Source organism: Onychomys torridus, chromosome 22 (assembly GCF_903995425.1).
Source record: "Onychomys torridus chromosome 22, mOncTor1.1, whole genome shotgun sequence".
Lineage (NCBI taxonomy): Eukaryota > Metazoa > Chordata > Mammalia > Rodentia > Cricetidae > Onychomys > Onychomys torridus.
Genome location: NC_050464.1, coordinates 7904943 through 7930568, shown reverse-complemented (window position 1 = coordinate 7930568; position 25626 = coordinate 7904943). Strand labels below are relative to the sequence as shown.

At 43.4% G+C, this 25626-nt stretch overlaps 1 protein-coding gene across 1 annotated transcript; it reads right to left on the bottom strand.

Moving 5' to 3' along the window:
* Positions 1-1840: 1840 nt before the first annotated feature.
* On the bottom strand, positions 1841-25418 carry Rac1 (Rac family small GTPase 1). The gene is made up of 6 exons (XM_036172136.1): positions 25113-25418; positions 13392-13463; positions 11603-11720; positions 4579-4641; positions 3737-3896; positions 1841-3494 (listed from the first exon to the last, which is right to left on the bottom strand). The coding sequence occupies exons 1-6, from the start codon at positions 25145-25147 to the stop codon at positions 3364-3366; spliced, it is 579 nt and encodes a 192-aa protein (XP_036028029.1). The 5' UTR covers positions 25148-25418; the 3' UTR covers positions 1841-3363.
* Positions 25419-25626: the final 208 nt, after the last annotated feature.

Below are 25626 nucleotides of genomic sequence, written 5' to 3'. Positions count from 1 at the left end.
TCAGTTTCAGTAAGCCAGGAAGTTTAGTTGAACTCTTTACAAATACACAGAACAACTTAAGCATTATCCTAAGGAAACCAGAAGTGCAGGAGAGGTCAAGTTCTATTATTCTAGTATTCACTGGGTACTTGAAGTTTATGTACCTATAAAATCATGTCTACTGGACACTCAATATTTGGAGAGAAATGAAGATGGTGTTGGGATGCCACTGGGGAGGCATCGTCCCTCACATCCTTCCTCGTTGGATCAAGACCTGTGGCCGAACATTGTGGTAAAGGTGAATGTCAAAATTTTGACTGGGGAAACAGCCGGATATGGTGTTGCACACCTTTAATCCCAGCACTCAGGAGAAAGTGGCAGGCAGATCTGTGTTCTAGGCCAGCCTGGTCTACAAAGTTCCAGAACAGCCCAGGGCTACACAGAGAAACCCTGTCTCAAGGAAGAAGAAAAAAAAAAAAAAAGTTTAGACCAAGTGGGGCCTGAAGAGCTGGCTTAGCAGTTAAAAGCACTTACTGCTCTTGCAGAGGACCTAGGTTTAGTTCCCAGCACCTACATGGTAGCTCACAACCACCTGTATCTTCAGTCCCAAGAGATCCAAAGCCCTCTTCTGACCTGTGTGGGCACTGTATACTAGTGCTACACAGACATACACATTTGAGCAAAACACTCATAAAGCTTAAAAAAAAAAAAAAAAAAAAAAAAAAAGGGTCAGGCAGAGCTCATGTTCTTTTAAGAGTTATTTATTTATTATGTATATAGCATGTATGGCTGCAGGCCAGAAGAGGGCGCCAGATCTCATTACAGGTGGTTGTGAGCCACCATGTGGTTGCTGGGAATTGAACTCAGGTCCTCTGGAAGAACAGTCAGTGCTCTTAACCTCTGAGCCATCTCTCCAGCCCCCTCATGTTCTTATAATAAGCCTTTACTGCTGTTTTAAAACTGACCGTTTAAGCTGGGCAGTGGTGGTGCACGCCTTTGATCCCAGCACTGGGGAGGCAGAGGCAGGTAGATCTCCGTGAACTGGAGGCCAGCCTGGTCTACAGAGCTAGTTCCAGGACAGCTAGGGCTGTTACATGGAGAAACCCTGTCTTGAAAATGGAAAAAATAAAAAAATAAATACTGCCTGTTTTAACTCTGGTTAAAAGAAAAATGGTTCGGAGCTGGGTGTGTGGCAGAGTTCTTTAATCATAGCACTAGGAAGGAAGAGCAGGAGCTAGAGGGCAGCCAAAACTACACAGGTCCTGTCTCAAAGAGGAAGGAAAGTAGGTTGGTTTGGTACGAACAATGGCTTCGTAGGTAAGAGCACCTGCCACTGAGCCTGACAGCCTGAGTTCAATGCGTGGGTGGAAAGAGCACTAGTTTCTAAAGCTTGTCCTCTGACCAACCACACATGCTGTGCCATGTTCATACCCATGTACACAAGTAATATAACTTAAAGATTCAAAATACAAGAATAGCCAATGAAGCCAATTCTAACAGGCTGCGAAACAGTGAACGTGCAGGTTCCAAAGATCAAGATGTGGTCCATCCTGCCAAGCCCCGCAGCTCAGCTTCCCCATCTTTAACACTCACTTCTGGCACAACTCCCACAGGCATGTGCTCATGCAAACCATACCCCACTGTGGGCATCTTCACTTGAGCACCTCAACAAGACTGAACACGAATACCACCCCCACTGCATTGTGTGGTTGTGGAGTCACCTACCCTTTTCCCTGAAGGTGGCACACCCTCCACCCCTCCAGTGTGAGAAGCACATCTCCAGCAATCCAGGATTTTAAAGTGAGGCAAACACTTTAAGAGCTTGTTTGTCAAGTTCCAAAAACACAAGCATGACCAGTTGTATGATTCAAGGTTTTATTAAGTCATACATGCAAAACATACTGCTAACTGCATTAGCAAAAGATCAATGTAAAAACACTCCACAATTCTGCAACTGTCAATTGAAAAAAGTTTGTTCTAGTGGTTGGAAGGCCCAACACTGTTCTTGCCAGTGAGTTAGGTTGTACAGAACAGCATTAGCACTAGCAATTGACAGAACCTCACAGACCCAAAGGAACATCTCTAGGCAGAGCCATGACGGGAAGCATGTGTCCACGTGAGTGAGGTCTAGAGGGGCAGCATTAATCACATGACAGTGTTGGTACTCTGGCAAGACAGTGATGTTTAGAAGGTTCATAGTTTAAGAAGAATATCTAAAATAGTTTAAAAACTGTAAAGCTGCAACACATGATTTTTACACCTAGTTACTAGAAAACTAAGGAAAGCACTTATTAGCATTGAATAAAGTAAGGTGAAAATAGGAATGCACTTCCACTAATCTACCAAAAGAAAAAAAAAGAAAAAGAAAAAACTTCAAATGCATTATCAGAAAGATCTTATAGTACAGGTCAGACATATTGCTCATTAAGAAGGGGGTCCTAAAGAAAAGCACTTGCTAAGTTAGCAACTGTGGGCATGGCCAGTTTAAATATGGATTCAACACCCCAGGATCTGAGGAGGGACGGCAGTGTAGGGGACAGGAAAAGCTCAAGAGAGACGCTGATGAGACTGGCCATTTGTCATCTACTGTGTCTGACAGAAATTAACCGTTAAAAATCTTTACCCGTGACACTTTTATTCAGCTGAATTACTCCATGTACAATGTAGTGTAATCTCTACTTCATATTAGTCAAAATACTGTCTTTATCCTTTGACCATGTCGTGTTTCACATGCTCCACCCAGCACACCCACGACTGGGAATAGAATACTTCATTCGAGGCAACACGGGAACCAGATCTGTTCAAAGCCTGCAAAAGCTAGTCAACTGGGATTTTAGAAAAGTCACTATGAAATCAAAGGGCTGAGCTGTTACACCCACTCCTTGTGATGTACAGTACAAAGTTATGTAATGAACATGGGCTGATAAGTTACATGGCAACGTGTCGTTAAGGAGGCTGTGCTGCGTGCATCACATGGTCTGGAAACTAGGGGAGGGTCTGCACCCCGAGTCCAGAAGCTGCAGTCTTCTTAAAAACAAAAGTCTCTCTCAACAGTTTAGTGCTTAAGTGTTCTCAGCACAACGCGACTTAGTTCAGAAGGTATTTTGGCAATTCTTATTCTGAGCAAGAATAGGGGACTTGAAAAATAAGGCTTTAAGAAGGCTTGTCATTTAGGGCTGAATTTTAATAGACCGTAAGTTGGAATTCTTACATTTAAAACAGAACCTTAAAATTATTGACTGGTTCATTGGTTCAAAACGGTTTTATGGAAAAATTAATCTGTAACAAAAAACTTGGCATCAAATGCGAAGGCTCCATCGTTTTTTTTTGAGCAAAGCATACAAAGGTTCCAGGGATAGGACCAAGAATGAGGGACTCAGACATTTACAACAACAGGCATTTTCTCTTCCTCTTCTTGACAGGAGGTGGACAGAGAACCGCTCGGATAGCTTCATCAAACACTGTCTTGAGGCCTCGCTGTGTGAGCGCTGAGCACTCCAGGTATTTGACAGCACCTAGAAAAGACAGCCACAGGGCACTGATAGATACTTACACTCAGAACACAGTTCCCCTTGACTAAGTCGGCACAGTATGGCTCGGCAGCCAACTCCCACACCAACACTAAGACCAGCAAAGGCCTGGCCTGGCTGGGTGCCCTCAGCAAAGAGACCCCCATAGGAGAAACTTTCCTCTCTCGGATGTACTCCAGCCGCTCACCAGGACTGCAAAGCAGACACAAGAAACCAGGGTTTCATACCGATCTCTTTCGCCATGGCTAGCCCCTGCGGGTAGGTGATGGGAGTCAGCTTCTTCTCCTTCAGCTTCTCAATTGTGTCCTTATCATCCCTAAGATCAAGCTTCGTCCCCACTAGGATGATGGGAGTGTTGGGACAGTGGTGTCGCACTTCAGGATACCACTAGATGTGAAGACAGAAACAAGGCCATGCCACTCTCCTCCTGTGCAGACTTCCTTCACCCAGCTCATATGCAGGGAGTATAACCTCTAGGCACAGATGGCCTTACAGAGCTTCCTTGCCTTCTAATTGAGCCTTAAAGAACCATGCAAACCCTGGCTAGCCAGGCCCCCGAGACAGAGGACAACATAACAGACCCCACCTGTCAAGAACCAGGAGAAAGGAGACAAGAGAGAAGGGCAGATGGAAAGTACCCCCAAAGGAAATCACTTTTGTTCTTAGGAAAAGAAGTTTAATTTATAGGATCACCCTAGAAAACTCACCATCAGCTCAGGAATGAGAATATAGAAGCTAGCTCCATTGTCCCCACCATGGTCCCTATCTGTATACTAACAGAGTCTCTCACCCCTTCTCACTAAGTTGGTGCAAGATGCTGGAGCAGAAAGAAATGGTCACTAGGTCAATTCCGAAGTACCACTGTGATGAGAGCCTGCTTCCCAAAGAAATTAGTTCTAGAAACCCATACCCTAAAAAGCCAGACTTAAAAATGGCCCATTCCTCAATACAGTTACTAAAGTCAAGTTAGACAATTCAAAGTTCCCAGCAGCTGATGGCATTCATTTCACTTTGTAATATTTTTTTGAGAGTGACATTATGTAAAAATCGTTCCATAAGTTCCACTTACCTTTGCACGGACATTTTCAAATGATGCAGGGCTCACAAGGGAAAAGCAGATTAAGAACACATCCTACAGAAAGGAAACACAGGCAACATGTAGAGGACACTCTTACACTGCCCAAAAGCTCTGCCTAACACTGCTTGCAATGAACTGTCAGAGTCACTGCATGCTACTGCTACCAGCAGCTAGGTCCTCAATACCTCCCACTTAGCCCCAGCCAGCCCCCCAAGTTAGCCAGATGACTCCCAAACCATTACCAAGCCTGCCAACCAGACTTAAGAAAACTGCTGGAAGCCGTCTGAGGTTTGAAAGGTATCAAATCACATTCCTAGGAGGCTGCTTTCCAATCATGCCCAACTGGGAACCTAATCACCTGTTATCAACACAGAAACTCTTCTGAAAAATAGTGTCTCAGGCTCATGGATGCAGAGTTGATTTTAAATACATCATCTACCAAGATACACTTTTCATGAAGCTCTCCATGTGCACATTAAGTGCAAACCTTACATCATCACTAGCGTCAATCAGCCAGCTTGTCACTGTCCCTGGCACAAAATGGAGTTCAAAGATTGCTCCCTGGCCCTCCAGCCAGTGTGACTTCTCCCAATGACATGCACTGATCACACCCCAGCACTGTCACAGCTTCCCAAACACAGCCAGGGGCCTCTGGGAAACTTGCCCCCAGGGCAGCTGTGGCCCCAGAAAGAATGCAAAGGAAATGCAATGCGAGAGTGCTTGCTCAGGAGCAACTGCTGGCTAAATATAAAATATCTGAGTTTTCTTCCTATCTGGTATTACACATGAAATAAAATTCAGCTATTTACCTGAATAAAATAATGCCCAAGAGTTTCTAAAATGCTAGGCTTATCAAGACACAGCCCTAGAAAATGCAATTATGCTATTTTGTGAAATGCATACAGTTCCCAAGCTAGCACCTTAAACCATCCAGCTGATATCTTGTACCTGGAAAGGAAAGAAACATCCCACACGACAGCTTTTTTTAATAAACAACATTTACTTCAATGCTGGCGCATGCACAAGCCTATCGGAGAATCACCAGGGCCTCCCAACATCCAAGTTGATTCCAAACCCTCTCAAAGCACAGTTGGGTTAGCTCACAAGCACTGCACAGTCACCCCGCAGCCCACCACACAGAACACCAGAGTAAGAGAAAAGGCCCTGGGAGTGAGGTTAGTCTGGCTCAGCACATGACCACCCAGGCAAGCACCAGGTGGACCCTCCACACCTGCACATCCTACCATCCCAGGGGAGGGGCTGCCCGAAGCCCTTCCTTTCACGTGGGAGGAGGGAAGCAAGCAGTTCATGGACTACTTCAATCAACTGGTAGTGAACAGTCAGGCTCCAGTGAAAGTTTATTTCATCAAGTGAAACCTCTCCTTGAGTGAATCAGATAGAAAACACTCAAGGAACCTGAGGCTCAATAGTGTTCCTGGGAAGACTAAGTGAAATGAGAGAGGAGACAAAGCTTGAGGCTGAAGTCGACTGAAAGTCTTACATACGGCAATCGGCTTGTCTCTGCCCCTGGAGGTTCTAGCTTTACCACTTGTGTCTCCAACCTAGTAATGCAGGAGAACTTTGCTTGAGTTCAGTACAAACTAAGAAATACAAAAGTCAATATAACCTGTTAGTCTTCATCAGAAGTTGTCTCAGCCCTCCTGAGGAATCCAAAGGTGTACAATAACTTAACACATCTTAGAGCCACAAAATCATTACTCCATGAAGCCTGGAGCTAAGGGGCTATCCCTTGTACAGCTCAACAAGGAAGTCAAGTGCACACTGGACCTGCCACCAAGGCACTCCCACTGTGATAGCACTTGCCAGAATTTAACACATCCCACAGAGCTCAAAGTGTTCAAAAAGTGTCCCTTAACATACAAAGGCCTGTTGATGGCACCCATTAGTGACAAGATCTTCAAAGACTGAGTTCTCAGAGACACTCGCCAAAGGAAACCTCAAAGATAGGTGAGGTACCTGCCTATAGGCAGTGAGGCTTTCCAGAACAGGGAGCCAAAGGAGCCAAGCAGGCACATCAGCCTCCTGCCGCAGTTCTGGAGTGTGGTGTGGATTCAGACTGCAGTTACTTACTCAAGTGAATAGTGTTATTCAGACTAAGTTCCCTTAGCATCAGAGTTGAGAGGGCACCACTTGATGGCAATTTTCTAAGTGACAACCTTTTCCATTTCCATCATAATACTTTCAGTTTGTTTTTATCCTCAGTAAAATCTGACACGCTTACTCTCCCAATATAGAACCCAGAAATTCTAATAAAGACAAGCAAGGCAATTATTTTAATTTCACCTCACTCAAGCTTTGTATTTACAATTCAAAGAGTACAATTTCCGGACTCCAGGTTTCATCTGTGGACTATTTCTGAAGGTGTCCCATACTGTTTCACTGTGATAGTCATCAGCATAGGTCAGAAAACAGCTGGAGCATCCTCTAGCCTCATCCACTCTACCCCCGCTAGTCCCCCAGCATCTTCCAGATGGAGGAGAGTCACACACAAGTGGAACAACACTTCCAACCTACACGTGCATTATGCTATCTGCCTCCTCCTTTCTTGTTCCTTTTTGGCTTCTTCCCCTTGGCCTAAATACAGCTTTCATTAAATTAGTTGGCTTCTGATGCTTTTTCCCTACCACCAATCCCTTCCAACCTTGCTTTCCTGAACCCAGGGCACAAGGGGTTGTCCTACTCCCCATCCTCGTGACAGCACCCATCTTTCCTGGGGACTTACGACCTTCCTCAGATCACCAGGACACTTGCAATCACCATATACACAACCTGCCTTTAGTGAGTCTTAGTGTGAGTCTCCAATAACTTTATTACTCCTCATCACCAGCTGCTTCTCCCTCACCTGTCAAAAGTACAGCCAGAGCTCAAAGAGACAGTTCAGTTAGTCAAGTGCTTGCTGGGTGGGCATAAGGACACGTAGGGTAAGCCCCAAGACCCAGTGAGAGACCATGTCTCAAGAAGAGCTAAGTGGCTCTTGAAGAACAACCTGAGGTTGACCTCTGTCAGACAGACACACACACACAAGCATACACCACCTACAGCTACGGCAGTCCTCTTGCCACACCTCTGCCTCTCAGTGGAACAGTCCCCAGTATGAGCTAGCTTTTAGAATGAGAGAGAGCAGAGCAAAAGGTGACTGAAACCTCACTACCACAGAACTATGGTAGCTTTTATTCTACTCTCTCCCAAACACTTCCTATCTGTACTTCAAGTGGACATCAGGATTTTTCTTTTGTTTTTTCCTTGTTAATATATTAAATATTATATTTACTATAATAACTATTTCCCCCACACAGGGAAAATGACCAGGGCTTACACACACAGCAAAGGCAGATCTAAAAACAGGCTGGGCAAGCATCCCCAAGAAAATACACCCTGGAAAAAGGCAGGCAGCCCCTAACACCTGGGAGCAGTGGTGGTGTTCCTGTAAACTCTAACAAGCTCCCAGGCCTTCCTGTGACTGTGCCGATGATATGCAAGCACGTGGAAATAAAGACTGAGAGATCATTTCCTAAACCCAAGGTCACTCACTTGGAGAGGCACGGAGTACAAGGAACTGCTGCTTCACCAGTGGAAGTTTCAGCCCCACTGCATCCCACCCCCTTCTAAGTAGAACCTCCTAAAATACAAGGGCGTCACAGCACTCAGCCAGAGCAAACCCCTTTTAATGAGTCCTACACACCTCAAATCACATAATATGGTACCTAGTGTGCTCCCCTCATGGCAAAGAGCAACACACCCTATTCTGGGTAACGGCAAGTAGTTTCTAGTAACCTCTGGCTGGAGGACCAGACATCTTAACAAAGGCTAAACCAACCCTTCAAAAATCAAAACTGTGCCAGGTGGTGGCAGTACTCAGGAGGTAGAGCAGGTGGATCTCTGAGTTCAAAGATAGCCTGACCTACAGAGCAAGATCAAGGACAGGCAGAGCTACACAGAGAAACCCTGTCCAGAAAAAGGAAATCAAAGCTGCAACCAGTGTGGGCACTCACAACTGTAATCCCAGGGGCTGGAGAGATGATGGCTTTGCTCTGTGATTACAAGAACTGGCTGCTCTTCCACAGGACCCAGGTTTGATTCCCAGCACCCATGTGTCAGTTCACAATTGTCCCTAATTCCAGTTCCAAGGGATGTGATCTGGCCCCTGTAGACACCAAGCATGCACATGGTACACAAGCAGACATGTTGGCAAATATTCATACACACAAAAACAAACAAATCTTTAAAATATCACTGTAAGTTGCAGGCCACCCGAGGCTACATATTGAAGGAGACCCTGTCTCAAAACAATGGCCACCAGAAGTGTCAACATCTTTTTTTAGTATGCTCCAAACAAGAATCTTCCACTTGGCTCTTGAGAAGAATACCTGAACACAGTGTTGGTTCAAAGAGCCAAGACGATGTGCCAATCAGCAGAGACACAGAGTAAGGTGCCAGCCGAGAAATCCTTGGTCTCCTCATAGTATGATATCATGGCCCACTGCAAGGCAGACTTCTGGGCACTGGTGTTTGAGCATAACTTCCACATCTCAGAGAGTCCTAGCAAGCAAGTCTTTGGCTGCCGGCTGAGTGCTCTTCCCTCTTTGCTCTTAAGGACCTCCACCTCACCACCCACATGAGAACATGGTATATTAGCAAGAATCTTTTCTTACTCCTGTCTTGCTACTCAGTCCTTACATAAGGAAACCATCCACCTGCTATACATAAATAAGACACAGCAAGTTTACAGCAGCTACTCTGAGTCAGACCTCACACACACCTTTACAGCTTAATCTGGGAAGAGTCCACCTCACTCATCTGTGATACTCAGCACAGAGTCTGACTCCTGCCAAGTCACCTTTGACTTGCTAAGAATGACTCCCTCAGACAGAATGGCCTCGCCCTATTCTGTACCCATTGAGTCACAATAGGGTGGCTCCCATTTCTCAGAAATGATGCCACACCCTTCCAGAAACATCCACTGGGCTGGATCTATACCAACTGCTATATTCTAAAGACCACCTGAAATCTGGAATTATTCAGCACCGATTAGATGCTGAGCGTTTCTAAAGACACCGAAGACTGCAATCATCTCGTGATTGTGCACTGATTTTAAATACTTGATCATAGGTAATTTTTAGCACTAGATTAACGGGGGAAAAAAACACCCAATTCAAACCTTCCTTCTTATATTTTTTATCTTTATTTAGCACTGTTAACTAAAATTCGGCTATAACTCAATTAACAGAAACCTACAATTCAAAAAGACAGTATCTGGCAACATTTCCACTGAGAAATGAAAGGTAACCTCTGACTGCAGAGAAAAAGGATCTTCTACTGTGTAAAACCATCACCAACTAAGCAGGAAGTTCATTTTAAAACACAAAGACACTCCAAAGTAAGAGCTAAGTAGGTACAGCTGCCCAGTCAGTCAGGGTTCAAAGCCTGCCTTTCTCTAAGCTATCTCCCCATCCTAAGCCAGATCCCCAGTAAACAATGAGGGGCACTAAAGAGAGCATAAGGAATGCTCATCCAAGGAAAACCTGGACAGAGGAGCCTTGGCTCATCAAACCTGTAAAGTGGAAGGAGAAGCAAGTGGGTACTAGAGGGTGTGGACTGTGCCCGAACTGGTGTGCACACAACATGTATTATTTTGTTGTTATTTTTGAAACAAGGTCTCACAATATAGGCTAGCCTTCAATTCACAGACATCCACCTGCCTTGTCTCCAAAGCCCTGAGATTATAGGGTTGAACCAACACACCTGGTCTGGGATGTATTAATTCATCTTAAGCTAGTGGCAAGCAGGCAGAGGCCAGAAATGAAGAAATTGCCTGAGGATGTACAGCTAGGTAAAAGTACAGGACCTGAATCCAAGGCATTCACTCTGCTGCCTTTAAGGTTGGCCACTTTATCACCAGAACTGTTCTATGATACGTTCTTATTTCCTTACCTCCCTGTCTATGTATAAAGGCAAATGCTCTACCCTGAGCCATACCCCTGGCCCTAAAATACACTGTCTAAAATGAAGAACATGTATTAAGATAAGCAAATGACATACACATGACAACTGCTTTGCATCATAACACTGTTATGTTCCAAGTACCCACGCTCTTGCCAACCACTGCTCTAATTAGCTTCAGGTAAATGATCAATCACTTGGTTGCCTCATATAGAAGCTGAACTAACTAAAAAATGTTTTTCCTGGCTAGACGTCTACAAAGGACTATTTTACAAAACTGAAACCTTAGCACTGAAGTAAAAAACTACGTGCTTTATGGGGGAGGGGGACAGTATTAAGCCCTAAGGTAAGTTCAGTTTAAAGAAATCATAACTTTTTTTTTTTTTTTTGGGAGACGCCTCATGTAGTCCAGGCTAGAACTTACTATGTAACCAAAGATGACCTTGATCATCTTGCCTTCACTTCTGATTACAGCCACAAGCCACTATGTCCAGTTATGTGGTGCCAGGGATATAACTCAAGATTATGAATGCCAGGCAATCATTCTACCAACTGAGCAACATCCCCAGCCCAAGAAACCTTAACATTAACTCCTTAATTTGTTTTTTTGAGACAAAGTCCGAAACTATAGGCCAAGTCCGCCTCAAACTTATAGCAATGTTGCCTCAGCTGGATGATGGGTATGAGCCACCATGCCCAACCTAACTGCTTAACTTGATTTTACAGTGCAAAACCATCCAAAACAAGCCATCTTTCAAATTAATTGCTGTTAAGAACAGCTTTGCAAAACCAAAAATAAGACAGTACCTGTTCTGTGTGGTTGTCTGGAAACTAAATAAAAGAATGCAAAATAAAAAAGGTTGAATAACTGATAATATAAAAACCCCAATTCTGGCTTGCATGAAAGGAGGTATTTACTACTAAACTAATTTACCTTCACTTACATGCTCACAGGGCCCAGGCACAGCAACACAAGCAGAGCTGTGAGCCCACTAGGTGGACACTGAAGAATTACACACTCTAAGACATGGTAAAAATCAAGCGTGAGCCTTACTGTTTGCGGATAGGAGAGGGGACGCAATCTGTCATAATCTTCTTGTCCAGCTGTATCCCATAAGCCCAGATTCACTGGCTTTCCATCTACCATAACATTGGCAGAATAGTTGTCAAAGCTGTAGGACAGGACAAGAAAAGGTTAGTCATAGACTTGGGGACTAAGTCACAGTCCCACAGCTTCCCAAAAGGTGTGCTATAGCAAAGAGGATGGGCCTGCAGGCTGCTAGTCCAGAAAACATGCCAAGGCATGAGAAGCCGCCTGGTCAAGCTGAAAAATAGGGCACAGGGAATCAAACACACACAACCAGAGAGATGTGAAACCAAGAACAGGCTACTGACTAACAAGGAAACAAACGCACACTCAAAATGAACCTGCCTTTAATAAAGACCAAGGGCTTTCTCTGCAGGAAAAAGACAACATGGAAAGAGTCCCTCTTCCAAATCCTACTAGTCAAGTTTTTCATGGATATATTTTGTTCACTTTCAACCAGTGTCCTCAGTTAGTGTCCACAGCAAAAGTCACCTATGTCTGAGGCCAAAGTGCAGTGGCACAACAAAACACTGCGAGACTTTAGAAGACACCCAAGTTCTCAGAATGAGTACACCTAACCACATAGGTGTATAAATTAGCCTGAAATTGCTATGGACAAATTAGTTAACTTCAGTAAGGGGCACCCCAGAAAAGCCTGCTGACTAACCAGAGAGGAAAAGTCATTTAAAGTGCTGTTATCCCAGCATTAAGAGGCCAAGGCAGAAGGATCACTGCTGTGGAATAATGCTTTTGTATACTGGTTTAATAAAATGCTGATTGGCCAGTAGCCAGGCAGGAAGTATACGCAGGAAAAACAGACAAAGAGAATTCTGGGAAAAGGAAGGCTGAGTCAGGAGACACCAGCCCACTGTCCAGGGAGCAGCATGTAATGGCACACAGGTAAAGCCACAGAAAACGTGAAGATATTAACAGAAATGGGCTGAGTTTAAGTGTAAGAGCTAGTCAGTAGTAAGTCTGAGCTAAATGGCTGAGCAGTTTTAATTAATATTAGCCTGTGTGTGTTTATTTGGGTCCGAGCGGCTGCAGGACTATCGGGTGAGAGAGATTTGTTCAGATCCAGGCCAGGAAACCTTTTATTAGATACAGATCACTAAGAGTTCAAAGTCAACCTAAGCTACAGAGCAAGACCTTATCTTAAAACAAGAACAGAATGCTACTGGTATCACTGACTGCTCAAAAACAAAATAAAACAAAACCAAAAACTCAAGGGCATAGAGCATGATCAGGTCAGGAGTTTTTGGCCAGCATGAGCTACACAATACCCCATTTCCCCCCGCCAAAAAAACCAACCCAAAAACAACTTTACTGTCTTTACCATTGCAACTTAAAACAAAAGTTGTTGTTTTGTTTTGCTGGCATGTATGTATGTACATGCATTAACATGTGTTCCCACAGAGCCAAGTTATCAGACACTCTAACTGCTGTGGTCAGGATCTGGTTTTCTTTACATTTCCCAGCCTATACACTTCATAGTACATAGTGAAATTTTCCTAAATGTCTAAATATCAATCAGAAACTGTACATTCCCTCATATGAGCCTCATATAAGGAAATCATACATTAAGTTGACTCATTTATTTTTGAAGCTCTAAACACCTAACAATTAGATTCCAGTCAATGTTTGAGAGGAAAATAAACACAATTCATTCACATATGGATTGACAAGGGCTTTGCAGAAGAATAGAAAAAAAAACACATTACAGGCAGAATGGTCCCACCCTGAGGAGGGTACTCACACGGTGGGGATGTATTCTCCAGGAAACGCATTGGTCGTGTAACTGATCAACAGGCAGGTTTTACCAACAGCTCTGAAGGGAGAGAAGAGGGCTGTTTAGTCAACATGAACACAATCCTGGCTTCCACGATTCTGCTACAATAATCTACAAAACACCTGGGAACATCCACAACATCCACAACATCCACAGCATAAACAAACTACGTTTTTTTCTAATTTAACATTCTGCCCACTTTTTATCTTAAAACACAACCTTTTTATTTCTCATCAAGGCAATTTAGGCAACCTCCCCTTCTGTTTATGTGGCATCTGGACCAGCAGTCAAGAAGTATTACTAAGGACAAGACTCAGAGGAGCACTTAACATAAAGTTTCTCCTAGAACATCTTCCACTCGGTCGATTACTAATATGTGAACATGGCAGCTGCCTTTGCAACTTACACTGTTCTTTTTCAAGTGCTGACTAATGCTGCTGCCTGACTTTAAGTGGCAAAGCTCTCAAACTCCCATGCCCTGCCCCCCCAAAAAAGCCTGTCCCTAACAGAGCACAGCCAGAGGGCTCTCACTCATATATACACACACACATCATCTCTCCACCCCCAATCCTCACAAGATGTCAAAGGAGGTAGCATCATATATCCTAAACATGTTAACGAAGGGCACAGGGATGGAGCAAACTTCTCAAACAGCTGCAAAGAGAGAGCAAAAGAGAAATGTGCAGAAAAAAGTAACATTAAGGGGACAGTCAGCTATCGCTATCACTAGTGTACCCTCAGGTACAAGTTTAGGGTACTGTTTGAAAAGCTCCCAACAGGATGATGATGGCTCACGCCTTTAATCCTAGCACTTGGGAAGTAGAGGCAGGTGGATCTCCATAAGAAGTTCAAGGCCGGTCCTGGACTACTACAGAGTGAGTTTCAGGACAGGCTCAAAAGCTACACAGAGACCCTATCTCATAAAAAAAGAAAAGCTCCCAACCACCTGAAACTTTTTTTTGAGACTATAACTAAAAATGAAGATTGCTGCACCATTTGCAAAAACAATAAATAAAATGTCTAAGTTTCACCACAGTCCCTAATCAACTACAGGGACATCCTAAAGGCTCAGTCCAAACAGTTCTCTGTTATAAACCCAGCTCGCTGCTGACTTCAGATGGCTTTCTAAGGTCAGGATGATACATCGGTGCTGACTTGTACGATTCTGATGTTCAGCCCAGGCCACTGTAGACCAGGGGTTCACTATCCAGAAGGCAAGCTTTGTATAACTTTCCTTCCACTCTCTGGGGCTAAGGGTTCCACAACCACTCAGTCTTGCCAATACTTGCTTGACTTATGTGCAACATTATTAGAGGTCCTAATGAAGTTGGAACAAACTCCCCACCCTAAAGATCTATCTCACTGTCAAACATTACATCACCAGCAGGTAACTTCCAATCCCTAACGGCTTTCTAAACAGAAATGACTCGAGACATTTATCTTGTGAAAGGCTTAGAATGTCAAAACAAACCTGTATGAGCAAGAGCCTAAGACTTAGAAAGGCCTAGATCGGAGATCCAGAACCAGCTCTATAATTTACTTGTAGTTTCTGGCACATTTGAACTTCCTCTTCGGCCTCTGTTCTTGCTCATTAATCCAATACCAATTTACAGCAACAAAGGAAGGTGCTGGGTGCTGAGATACTGCAGTATACTGCTCAGGGGATAGCCGGGAGTGGGGGCTCAAGCCTGTAACCTTAGCACTTGGGGGCTAAAAAAGATCTCCAGTAGTACCAGGTCAGTCTAGACTACTGAGTGAGAATCTACTTCAAATATACCAACAAAAACCTAGGATGGTGGAAGAGGGTAGAGGATGATCAATGTACATTCCACACATATATGAAAATGTCAGTAAAGGCTCTTAGTACAATTAATATATGTAATAATTAAAAAAATAAAATCTCAGCTGGGGATGTAGCTCAGTGGTAGAATACTTGCCTAGTACACACAAATCCTATGTTCAATCCTTAGCACTTTATCTTCCTCACACCACCACCATGTTCCCCAGCATGCTAGGCAAGCCTTATACCAGATCTGTACCCCATCTAAAGGGATCATCTTTGAAAGGCCCAACTGGGAAGGGACAGGAAAAATCTGACATTGAGAATTTTGTTGTTGCTATTCGTAATAATGTGCCTGTGCATACACATCACAGCATTCATGAGATAAACTTTAAGGGAGCAGTTCTCAACCTGGGGGGGAGGGTCAAATGACTTTCACGGGGTTGTTAAGATCGTCAGAAAACACAGATATTTACATTACAACTCATAACAGTGGCAAAATTACGATTATAAAAGAAGTAACTTTATGGTTTGGGGGTCACCAAACATGAGGAACTGTATTAAAGGGACACAGCATTAGGAAGGATGAGAGCCACTGCTTTAAGGAAATAAATAGGTTCTCCCCGTTACCATGTGTACCCCAGGGATGGAACTCAGGATCTCAGGTTTGTCAATAAGTACCTTCACCTACTGATGTGAGCTCACCACACAAACCTTAATGGCCTTGAACTCACTATGTAGACCGGGCTGGTTTTGAATTTCTGTCTATACTGATCCTTTGACCCATTTACCTCTGCCTCTTCAGTGCTTGGGTTACAGTTGTGATATAATGGCCGGGAATGTAATTATTCATTATTAACTATAACTTACGTTCTATAAAAACATGACTATAGGGTTGGTGATACAGCTCAGTTGGCCTAGCATGCACCAAGTCCTGGGTTTGATCCCCAACACCAAATAAACTCAGGTAGGATGGCACTTGTCTGTAATCCTAGCACCAGGAGGTAGAAAGGAAGATCAGAAGTTCAAGGTCATAGCACATGTAAGGCCAGCCTTGACTATGAGAGCTTGTCTCTATATACTTTTTACTAAGTTCTTAACTTATGGATCAGCATAAATAGAAAGGTTATTACCCTTCTTTTAGTGTATTTACTCATTCCTTGTAAACATATGGCATAAATCAATTCTAGAGGCCAAAGTCAATATCTGAACTTCAGGAAGTAACACCAAGAATTTGTCCACGTGGAGAATGGAAGCCATATTGAGTTGCAGCCATGATGGACAATGCTACAGAATTTCTGTAAGTTTCTGTCAGCTTTGGAATTTTCTGAATTTGTGTATCTTGTCTTTTTTTTTGGGGGGGGGGGAGCCTAAGGATGGAACCCAGGGCCTTGTGCTTGCTAGGCAAGCGCTCTACTACTGAGCTAAATCCCCAACCCCATGAAAGTTTGTTGTTTTGTTTATTTTTTAAGATTTATTTATTATATATACAGCATGTATGTCTGCAGGCCAGAAGAGGGCACCAGATCTCATTACAGGTGGTTGTGAGCCACCATGTGGTTGCTGGGAATTGAACTCAGGACCTCTGGAAGAGCAGTCAATGCTCTTAACTTCTGAGCCATCTCTCCAGCCCGAATTTGTGTGTTTTAAACGCTCAGTTCAACCTCCTTTTTAATCTTTAAACTCCAGAAATGAGCCTTGGTCTATTAGAAGAAACTCCTGTCTGTTCTATATTAGCTCTTCCCCTAGCACATGACACTACTATTTCTTTAACCTATCTGCACTTCCTGCCCTATCCTGCAGAAAGGACTAAGAATGAAGCCCACTAGTGATTTCCGTTTTTACTGTCTTCATTTTCCTGTTAAGAGAACTTTATACTTCATGCTCCCTCTGCTTTGACCAGCTTTATCATTATTTTCTGAAACTACAAACCAAACCTTAAAACACACAAACCAATAACCTGAAAGCACTGACAGTTTCCTCAAATTAAAAAACATGTAGAGATCCCAGCACTTGGAAGGCAGAGACAGACAGATCTCTGAGTTCGAGGCCAGCCTGATGTACAGAATGAGTTCCAAGACAACTCAAAAGCTACCGAGAAACCCTGTCTAAAAATGGCAGCACTTGCTGCTCTTGCAGAGTTTGAGCCCCAACACCCACATCAGAGGGTTCACAATGCTATAACTCTCTTCTGCAGACATCTGTATGTGTGCAAGCATACATTCAGACACTCTTTTTTTAAAAGATTTATTTATTTATTATGTATACAGGGTTCTGTTTGTGTGTATGTCTGCACACCAGAAGAGGGCACCAGATCTCATTATTGATGGTTATGAGCTACCTTGTGGTTGCTGGGAATTGAACTCGGGACCTCTGGAAGAGCAGTCAGTGCTCTTAACCTGAGCCATCTCTCCAGCCCCAGTCACTCTTATATACACATAATGCCTTTAAAGGTATGTAAGAAAACTGGCTGTGTAATCACAGCACTTAGGAGTCTTAAAGAGAAGGGTTGCTTCAAGTTTGAGTCCTGCATGGACTACACAGCAAAAGCCTGTCCAAAAAAAAAAAAAAAAGTTTTCCATTAGCTGTAGCATAATAGCAGGACTGCCTACTATACATAATCCCCTACATTCCATGCCCAGAATTGAAGGATGGGGTATTGATCTAAACAGAATAAAAAACTTTTTGCATGAATACTGAGGAATGTTATTTTTAGGTGTGTTACTTTTGTTCATGTTGCATTTGTTTAACTCTGTGAAGTTGTGTTACTGTGCCTGTCTAAAACACCTGATGGTCTAATAAAGAACTGAACAGCCAATAGCAAAGCAGAAGAAAGGACAGCAGGGCTGGCAGGCAGAAAGGAGAAATAGACAGTGAAATCTGGGAGAAGAAGGAAGTAGCCAGAGAAGGAAGAGGACATCAGGGGCCAGCCACCCAGCTACACAGCCAGCCACAGAGTAGGAAATAATGAAAGGTACACAGAAATAGAGAAAAGTAAAAGCCCAAAGGCAAAAGCTAGATGAGAAAATTTAAGTTAAGGAAAGCTGGCTAGAAACAAGCCAAGGTAAGGCCGGGCATTTATAATTAAGTATAAATGTCCATGTGTGATTTGGGACATGGGTGGCAGGGCCCCAAAAGAGCAAAACCAAACAACTACACATGGCCTACATCGAGACAAAGTATTCCTAAGACTGAAAAACCAGACTCATCCAATACTGTATGTAAACCAAATATACTGTCTAAAAAGCACACAGATCTGACCAACAAGTCAATATTAAGGGTAGTTAAGGTATCCTAAGACTGACTTAACGGTAGTCAAAATCAGACTGCAACCCAGATTGGAGGCTACCTAGCAGGGAGGACTCTAAGATGACTGTGGCTTATAATAGGTTTTGATTTTGCCCAATCACTGGGCAAGCTTTAGTGAAATATTTCACTATTAGGGTAAGAATTTGTACTGTATCAAGCTGACGAAAGAAAATGCTGGCTGTACTTTCAGGAGGGGAGGCTAAAATCTTTTTAGATTAGATTTAGATTAGAAAAATGTCTGCCATAAATCAAACAGTGATGGGGAAGATGAATAAGAATCTCACTTACACAACTTAAATAAAACATAATTCTCTGAATAGATGAAGATAGGTTTCTTCTGTATCCCAGAATCTAATTAATATTTATATGTATAATTCAGCTATTATTTGGCTTAAAAGGGCTAACTGAGAAATGTTATCACTTTTACTATTTTCTATAGAGAAAATATTTTCCAATTTCAAATAACCATGGACTTTTGAATTATAGCCTGTTTTTATGTTCAAACTATCTGTGTATTATTTCTCCTGCAGTTGTACGTAAAATATTTTTACATTCAAAAAAGGGGACAAATACTATATAATTGTATTACATGATATACAGAATATACAAATTCATAAAGACAGTAAGATTAGATGTTATCTCAAGATGGAGAAGAAAGGAAAATAGAGCAATGATTTCCTAAGGTACAGAATCTGTTTTATGTGATGGAGAGCCCCACAAACAGACAGTAGTATCAGGACATAATATCATGAATGTAATAAATCAATATAATTAATGTAAAAAAAAAAGGATAGTCAATGCATACCTGTCTAGGTCTTAGAAGTGAGGCAGGAGGATCCAGAGTTCAAGTCTAGCCTTGGGTACATAGGTAGTTAGGGGGGGTTACCCTGAGCTATATGAAACCTTGTTTCAAAAACTAAGGTGGGAGATGGAGAGATATGGCTGAGAGATTGAGAGCTTCTTGCTCTTCCAGAGGACGCTCCCAGATCAGACAGCTCACAACCACCTGTAACTCTGCCTTCAGAGTATTCAATGTGTTCTCCTGGCCTCTGTGGGCACCCACACACATGGCATTCACTCATAAAAAATACACATAAAAATTTTAAAATAAAAAATGAATTGGAGGATAACTGAGGAAGATGCCTCTCCTTCCATGTTGACATACGTGTGTGCACACCCACAAATATGCACATGCCCTCCTCTCTAATATTTCTCAAGTAACTGAAAGACCTTGAACTAAGGTCCAAAATTTCTCTAAAAAAGAAGGTACAAAGATTCTGTAACAGTCAGTATTCCTTCCACAAATACAAATGAAGAACTGCAAGACTATGTTCAGAAAAACAGATGAATCAGTAAGAGTAGTTCTGTAGCAGGAAAAGACAAACCCAATTCAGAACTCTCAAGTTCACGAGCCAGCCTCATCATAATCAATGGATATAAAGAGTCATCAATGCCACTAAAGACTTCCAATTAAGACTGTACAAAGTTTCTCAGACACTGAAGCCTGAAGACACTGCACATAACAGAGATGAGGCTTCAAGAAGGCTTTATTCTACACTGACCCTTTCTCACTTCCGGAATCAGCAAATCACTGGGGTAGCAAATTAGAGGCCAGTGAAAATACAAAGTTAATTCAGTGATTTATTAAAGAGAAAGGTGCTAGAGAGGTGCTTCAGAGATCAAGAGCACTGGTGGTTCTGCAGGACTCAGGTTCAATTGACAGCACCCACATGGTGGCTCACAACAGTCTGTAACTCAGTTCCAGGGGGATCCAAAGCACTCTTCTGGAAACCAAGGGCACTAGGGACTTGGTGTACAAACATACATGCAGGCGAATACCCATGCATATAAAATAATAATAATAAAATATAAATTTGGAGGCCAGTTCATTATTCAAGGACCTTCATAATAGGCCAAAATAAACACAGAAGTCCATATCACAAGAAAACAAAAACTCAGCAAGAGCTTAAGCAAATTCATGCGTCATGCTATCACTGCTCAACAGAAGCAGAGTAAAATGGGTCCATTCCTGTAAGGATGACATCATAGGAGGCAGAACTAACAAAATTCCTAGACAGCAATATCTAAGTTAGACACCGTACTGGGTCCAAGTCTATATGCAGACAAGGAGGAAACCCCAAGACATTCACTGTCAGCTTTCTGGTGGGCTTAAACTAAAGCAACATTATTTAAAAAGCACTAAGGTAGCTGTGATGGCACATCTCTGCAATCCTAGCACTCAGGAGGTGAAGGCAGAAGAACAAAGCCAGAGGCCAGGTTGGGTGGGGATCTAAAGAAGCAGAACACTTCCCTCCCAAATGTGAGGCCCTGGTAAAGTTTAGTCCACAGCATCAGCACATGCCAGACTACCATCAAGAAAAACAAATGGCTTCTGTTTTCAGAAAGGCCATCTGATAATAAGCTTTAAATCTCTCTATTTTATATCCACTGCCAATTAACTACTGAACAGAGATTGACTCACCAGAAGAATGCAGGCAAACTAATCTAACATGGTCATAACATTTATTCCTTGTTTTGTTTTGAAACAGGGTTTCTCAGTATAGCTTTGCCGCCTGTCCTTGAACTCTCTGTAGACCTGCCTCTGCCTCCCAAGTGCAGGGAATAAAGGCATGCACCACCATTGCCCAGCTTCCTAACAGAATTTTAAACTGTAATTCCTCAAAAGAACATTTAAATAAAGTTGCCAGTTTGTAGGATTTTAGTTTCTCATCATTCCTTCCATTAAAAGGCGCACCAAGAGGCTTTTAGTCCTATAAAACTTAGTGTACTATATATGACATTAGGCTTAACTGCTTCAAATTTTTCAGAATAAAAGGCATCCTCAGACATAGCTTATTTGATGAAAAACAAAAAAATTTTATTGGCATCAAAAGCTATATATCTATACTTGTAAACCAATGGTTCTCAACCTCCCTAATACTGCAACCTTCTAATCCAACTCCTCATGTTATGGTAACCATAGCATTATTTCATTGCTACTTCATAACTGTAATTTTGCTTGTTATGAATCATAATAGGGGGTCACAACCCACAGGTCAAGAACCAATGTTCTAAACCAATGTTTACTGTATATTCAAAGTGTAAATTTCAATCTTTTGGTAAATGTACATTTCCCTTCTGTTAGTGAGCCCCAACAGTATCTACATCAAATACAGTATGAAAAAAACACACTGAAAAGGTCTGGAGAGATACTGATAGTTAGGAGCACTAGCTGCTCTTGCAGAGAACCCAGGTTCAATTCCCAGCATCCACATGGTGACTCATAACCATCTGTCACTCCAGTTCCAGAGGATCCAACACCCTCTTTCTGGCCTCCTTGGACATTAGACACAAATATGGTAAAGACATACACGCAGGCAAAACATTCTTATACATTCAGTATTTTTTAAGTATAGTTAGATGTGGTGATGCACATCTTTAATCCAGCATTCAGATCTCTTTGAGTTCCAGACCAGCCAGAGATAAACAACAAGACTTCATTAAAAAAAAAAAAAAAAAAAAATTACTGGGGGTAGAAAGATAGCTCAGCAGGTAAAGGTAAGTTCAATCCCTGGGACTCACATGATGGAAGGAGAGAGCAAACTCCTTCAGGTTGGCCTCTTACCTTCACAAGCTGGCCATGGCAACGTATGCCTTCCACATATATACAAATAATATTCCACATATATATAAATTCCACATATATATTCCACATATATACAAATAAATAAAGTTTTTTTAGTAGATTGAAAAATTCAAGGCCAAGAACCACATTTCTAACATTCTTCACCGATCCTCATAGTAAAAACAAACCAAAAACCCCACCAATGACAGTAAGAATACTGGCTAGTAGGAATATCTCAGTGGCGACCACTTGTCTAACACAAGAGATAAGGCTCTGGAGTAACAATGGTAACCAGCACTTCTAAGCACTCCACAAGGACCAGGCACTTAAGAGCCTCTTAATATTCAGCATCTTGTTTATAGTCTTGTTTAGCTTTCCCTAGAGGCATCTCTCTTGAGGAAAGAATGCTAGGATGAGAGTTACTCCAAAAATTAAAACAAAAAAAGTGGTTTTAGGGGGCTGGAGAGATGCCTCAGCAGTTAGGTGTACTAGCTGCTCTTCCAGGGGATCTGAGTTTGATTCCTAGCACTTCATGGTGGCTCACAACTGTCATAAGTCCAGTTTCAGGGGATTCTCTGCTTGCACAGACATACATGCAGACAAAATATCCATACACATAAAAAATTAAAAATAGAAAAAGCAGTGGGAATCCAAAGGAAGGATCCAGATCCCACAGTAGGCATTCTGCAAGTATTTGACTTTTTTTGTTTTTTTAAGCCAGTAACAGGCTAAAACGTATCTCAGCTGTTCAGCTGTTTTTGCCAGAAAACAAAAGGCCCTAAATTCCAACTCCAGCACAGGAGGAAAGCAGACTTACAATAGGATCTGTTAGTATTAAATCAACTTAATATCAGCATACCTGTTGCATGTATGTTTCAGTCAGACCTAGAAATTTTCAAACACTGTGATTTGGTACTGGATTAGCAACAATTTGTCTCTTTTTTAAAAAGTAATTTTTTGAGAATGTCTTCCAATGTATTTTGATCATATTCATCCCACTCCTCTTCCTACCTCCTCCCAGCTTTGCACCCCTTAAAAGCCCACCGAGTCCAATTCACGCTGTCCATATACTCCATTGGAGCTAGGTGGATCTACCAAGGCCACATCCATAAGGAAAACTCACTCTCCCACCCCCAGAAGCCAGCCATCAAGGGTCCATTCCTACTCAGCCTAGGCCCTCTCTGCCCTGGGCTAGGATTTTGTACAGCTGCTGTTGAGTTCAGAAAGTGTAGTCCAGATGATATTGTTTCTGTCCAGTGTCCCTGACCTCTGGTTCTTATAGTTTCCATTCTTCCTCTATGGTCCCTAAGCTTTGGGATAACAAAGGACAGTGATACAGCAATTTAACTTACCAAAAAAACAAAACTAGGCATGGGGCAGGACTTCCCGGTCCACAAAAGTATTTTTAACTTTTAAAAGTTCAGATAACTTTCAACCTTCCCCAGGAAAAGTGCTATGTTTAGTTAATTCACAACACAAAAAAATAAAACAAACAGACAACACACAAAAAAACAACCTTCACTTAAAGCAGGCCGGATGGCTCACACCTGTAAACCCAAGGTTGTCTACCAAGTCTGTCTAGTCTTGGGAGAATCATCATCGAGGACCCTGGCTCCAAAACAGAACTTCAACTGCTTTCATTATCAAACTATCTGTCACAAGTAACAAAATAAAGCTTTCTTTTAGGAGGTGAAAGGAAAGCAACACATAAATCCTAGCCAATGAAACTCCCAATGTGTAATTATATACACTGAACCGTGTTCATAAGACTTCCTGTTTGAGACAAGTCCCACAGACTGACATATTCTCATTCTCTCTCTCTCTCTCTCTCTCTCTCTCTCTCTCTCTCTCTCTCTCTCTCACACACACACACACACACACACACACACACACACACACACACACACGGCTGTCTGTCTGACCGTTTGGCTAAATAGTTACAGGGACATCCCAAATACCTAATGTAGAGTTAGGCAAATACACTGAACAATCGAGTCCAGGGGCTGCAATTCAGGAAGATCGGTGATCACTGCCAGCGTGGAAGACATGAAGTTTGCCATGCGTTATACCGGACTTGGAAATGTACCAGTTGCACTGTGTTTGAGGAATCTACTGGTAGTAAACCCCCAAGCTCCCTCGCTAACACGAACCTACACAAGCAACGCTGAGACGCGCAATTTTGCTCAGATTACACTGAGATTCTTGTTTCTACCGAAAGAGGGGAAAACTGCATAAGACCAGTCTTGTCTCCCGCAAGGGCCTGAAACCATCACCAACAGTTATGAAAAGAATTGCCTCGAGTCACAGGGAGCTGGATCTGCTACGTCCACATCTAATCCCTTGAGAAGGCTCCTTTTTTCTTTCTTTTTTTTTTTAATGACCACACTACGTTCAATGGACAGTCTTCATCACACTCACTCTTTCAGCTAGCATTCCAGTAACTTTCTCGGCGCAAAATGTGAAAATGACTATTTTTATAAACACCCTGCAAAGTCCAAGCAACCGAGTCCATTCCTAACTTCCAGGTCACCCAAGTGACCGGTGCAAACATGCATCGAATAAGATCGACTAGGAGGCTGTTAACTAGCCCAGTTCTCGGGGGAACCCTGAGTTATTGAAGAAACTAGACTTCCTTTTCTCAAAAACAATACGGGGGAAAAAAGGAAGCAAAAATTTTCAAACCAGACTCGTCTACGTGCCATCGAGAACAGGGAGACGGGCGGTGTCCGGTAAGGGAAGAAATCAGGAGGGTGGAGTTCACTTTTCCCTCCGGCCGGCTCGCCCAGGCCCTCCCCCAACCAGAAGCCGGAACCAGGCCTGAGAGGGTGGGAGGCCCGCGCCCCCAAGAAAGCCGGGCGCGCGCTCTAGGCTAGCCCGAGGCTTTTCGGGCCTGCGGGGACCCGAGTGCCGCCCGGCCCCGATGGCGCCGCGTACGACACCCACTCCGTAGCCCCCAGCGCGGCCGTGCACTCACCCGTCTCCCACCACCACACACTTGATGGCCTGCATCTGGGCCGCTCCGTGGGCCGCAGCGGCGGCGGCCGGTCACTGAGGCGGGAAGCGGCGGGCTCGGGAAGCGCGCGGTGGGCGGGTGCTAGGTTGTGGGCGGCGGAGCGCCGAGTGCCGGGACCGCTGTCCACGCCGCCTGGCCTTCAACGGACTGGAAGGCGAAGCACAGCTGCAGCCACCACCCAAAGCTGAGGAAAACTGCAGAGAAACAGGAAATGGCCGCTCCACTCACATCCGGCCTCCCCTCCCCCTCAGTGCTGTCGACGCAGCTCCCAGGCTCCGGGCGGGGCCGCTCCCGCCCGCTCCGTTCCTGGGTTCCACGGGCTTTCGGGAAAGCTCGGAAGCACTCGGCTCCAGCCGGCGAACGCGCCTCGAAGGGCCGCGGGGCGGGGCGTCCGCCATCTTGGCACGCTAATGCGTCCCGGGCGTGACCAAGTTTAGGTAGGTGTCTGGAGCTTCGGTTACCAGTTCTCTCTCCT

Coding starts and splice junctions, on each gene's coding strand:
- Rac1 (XM_036172136.1), bottom strand. CDS start 25,147: ATGCAGGCCATCAAGTGTGTGGTGGTGGGAGACGG. Junction 13,464..25,112: donor TGTGTGGTGGTGGGAGACGG/GTGAGTGCACGG, acceptor CTCTCCCTTCAG/AGCTGTTGGTAAAACCTGCC. Junction 3,897..4,578: donor TTGAAAATGTCCGTGCAAAG/GTAAGTGGAACT, acceptor CTTCACATCTAG/TGGTATCCTGAAGTGCGACA.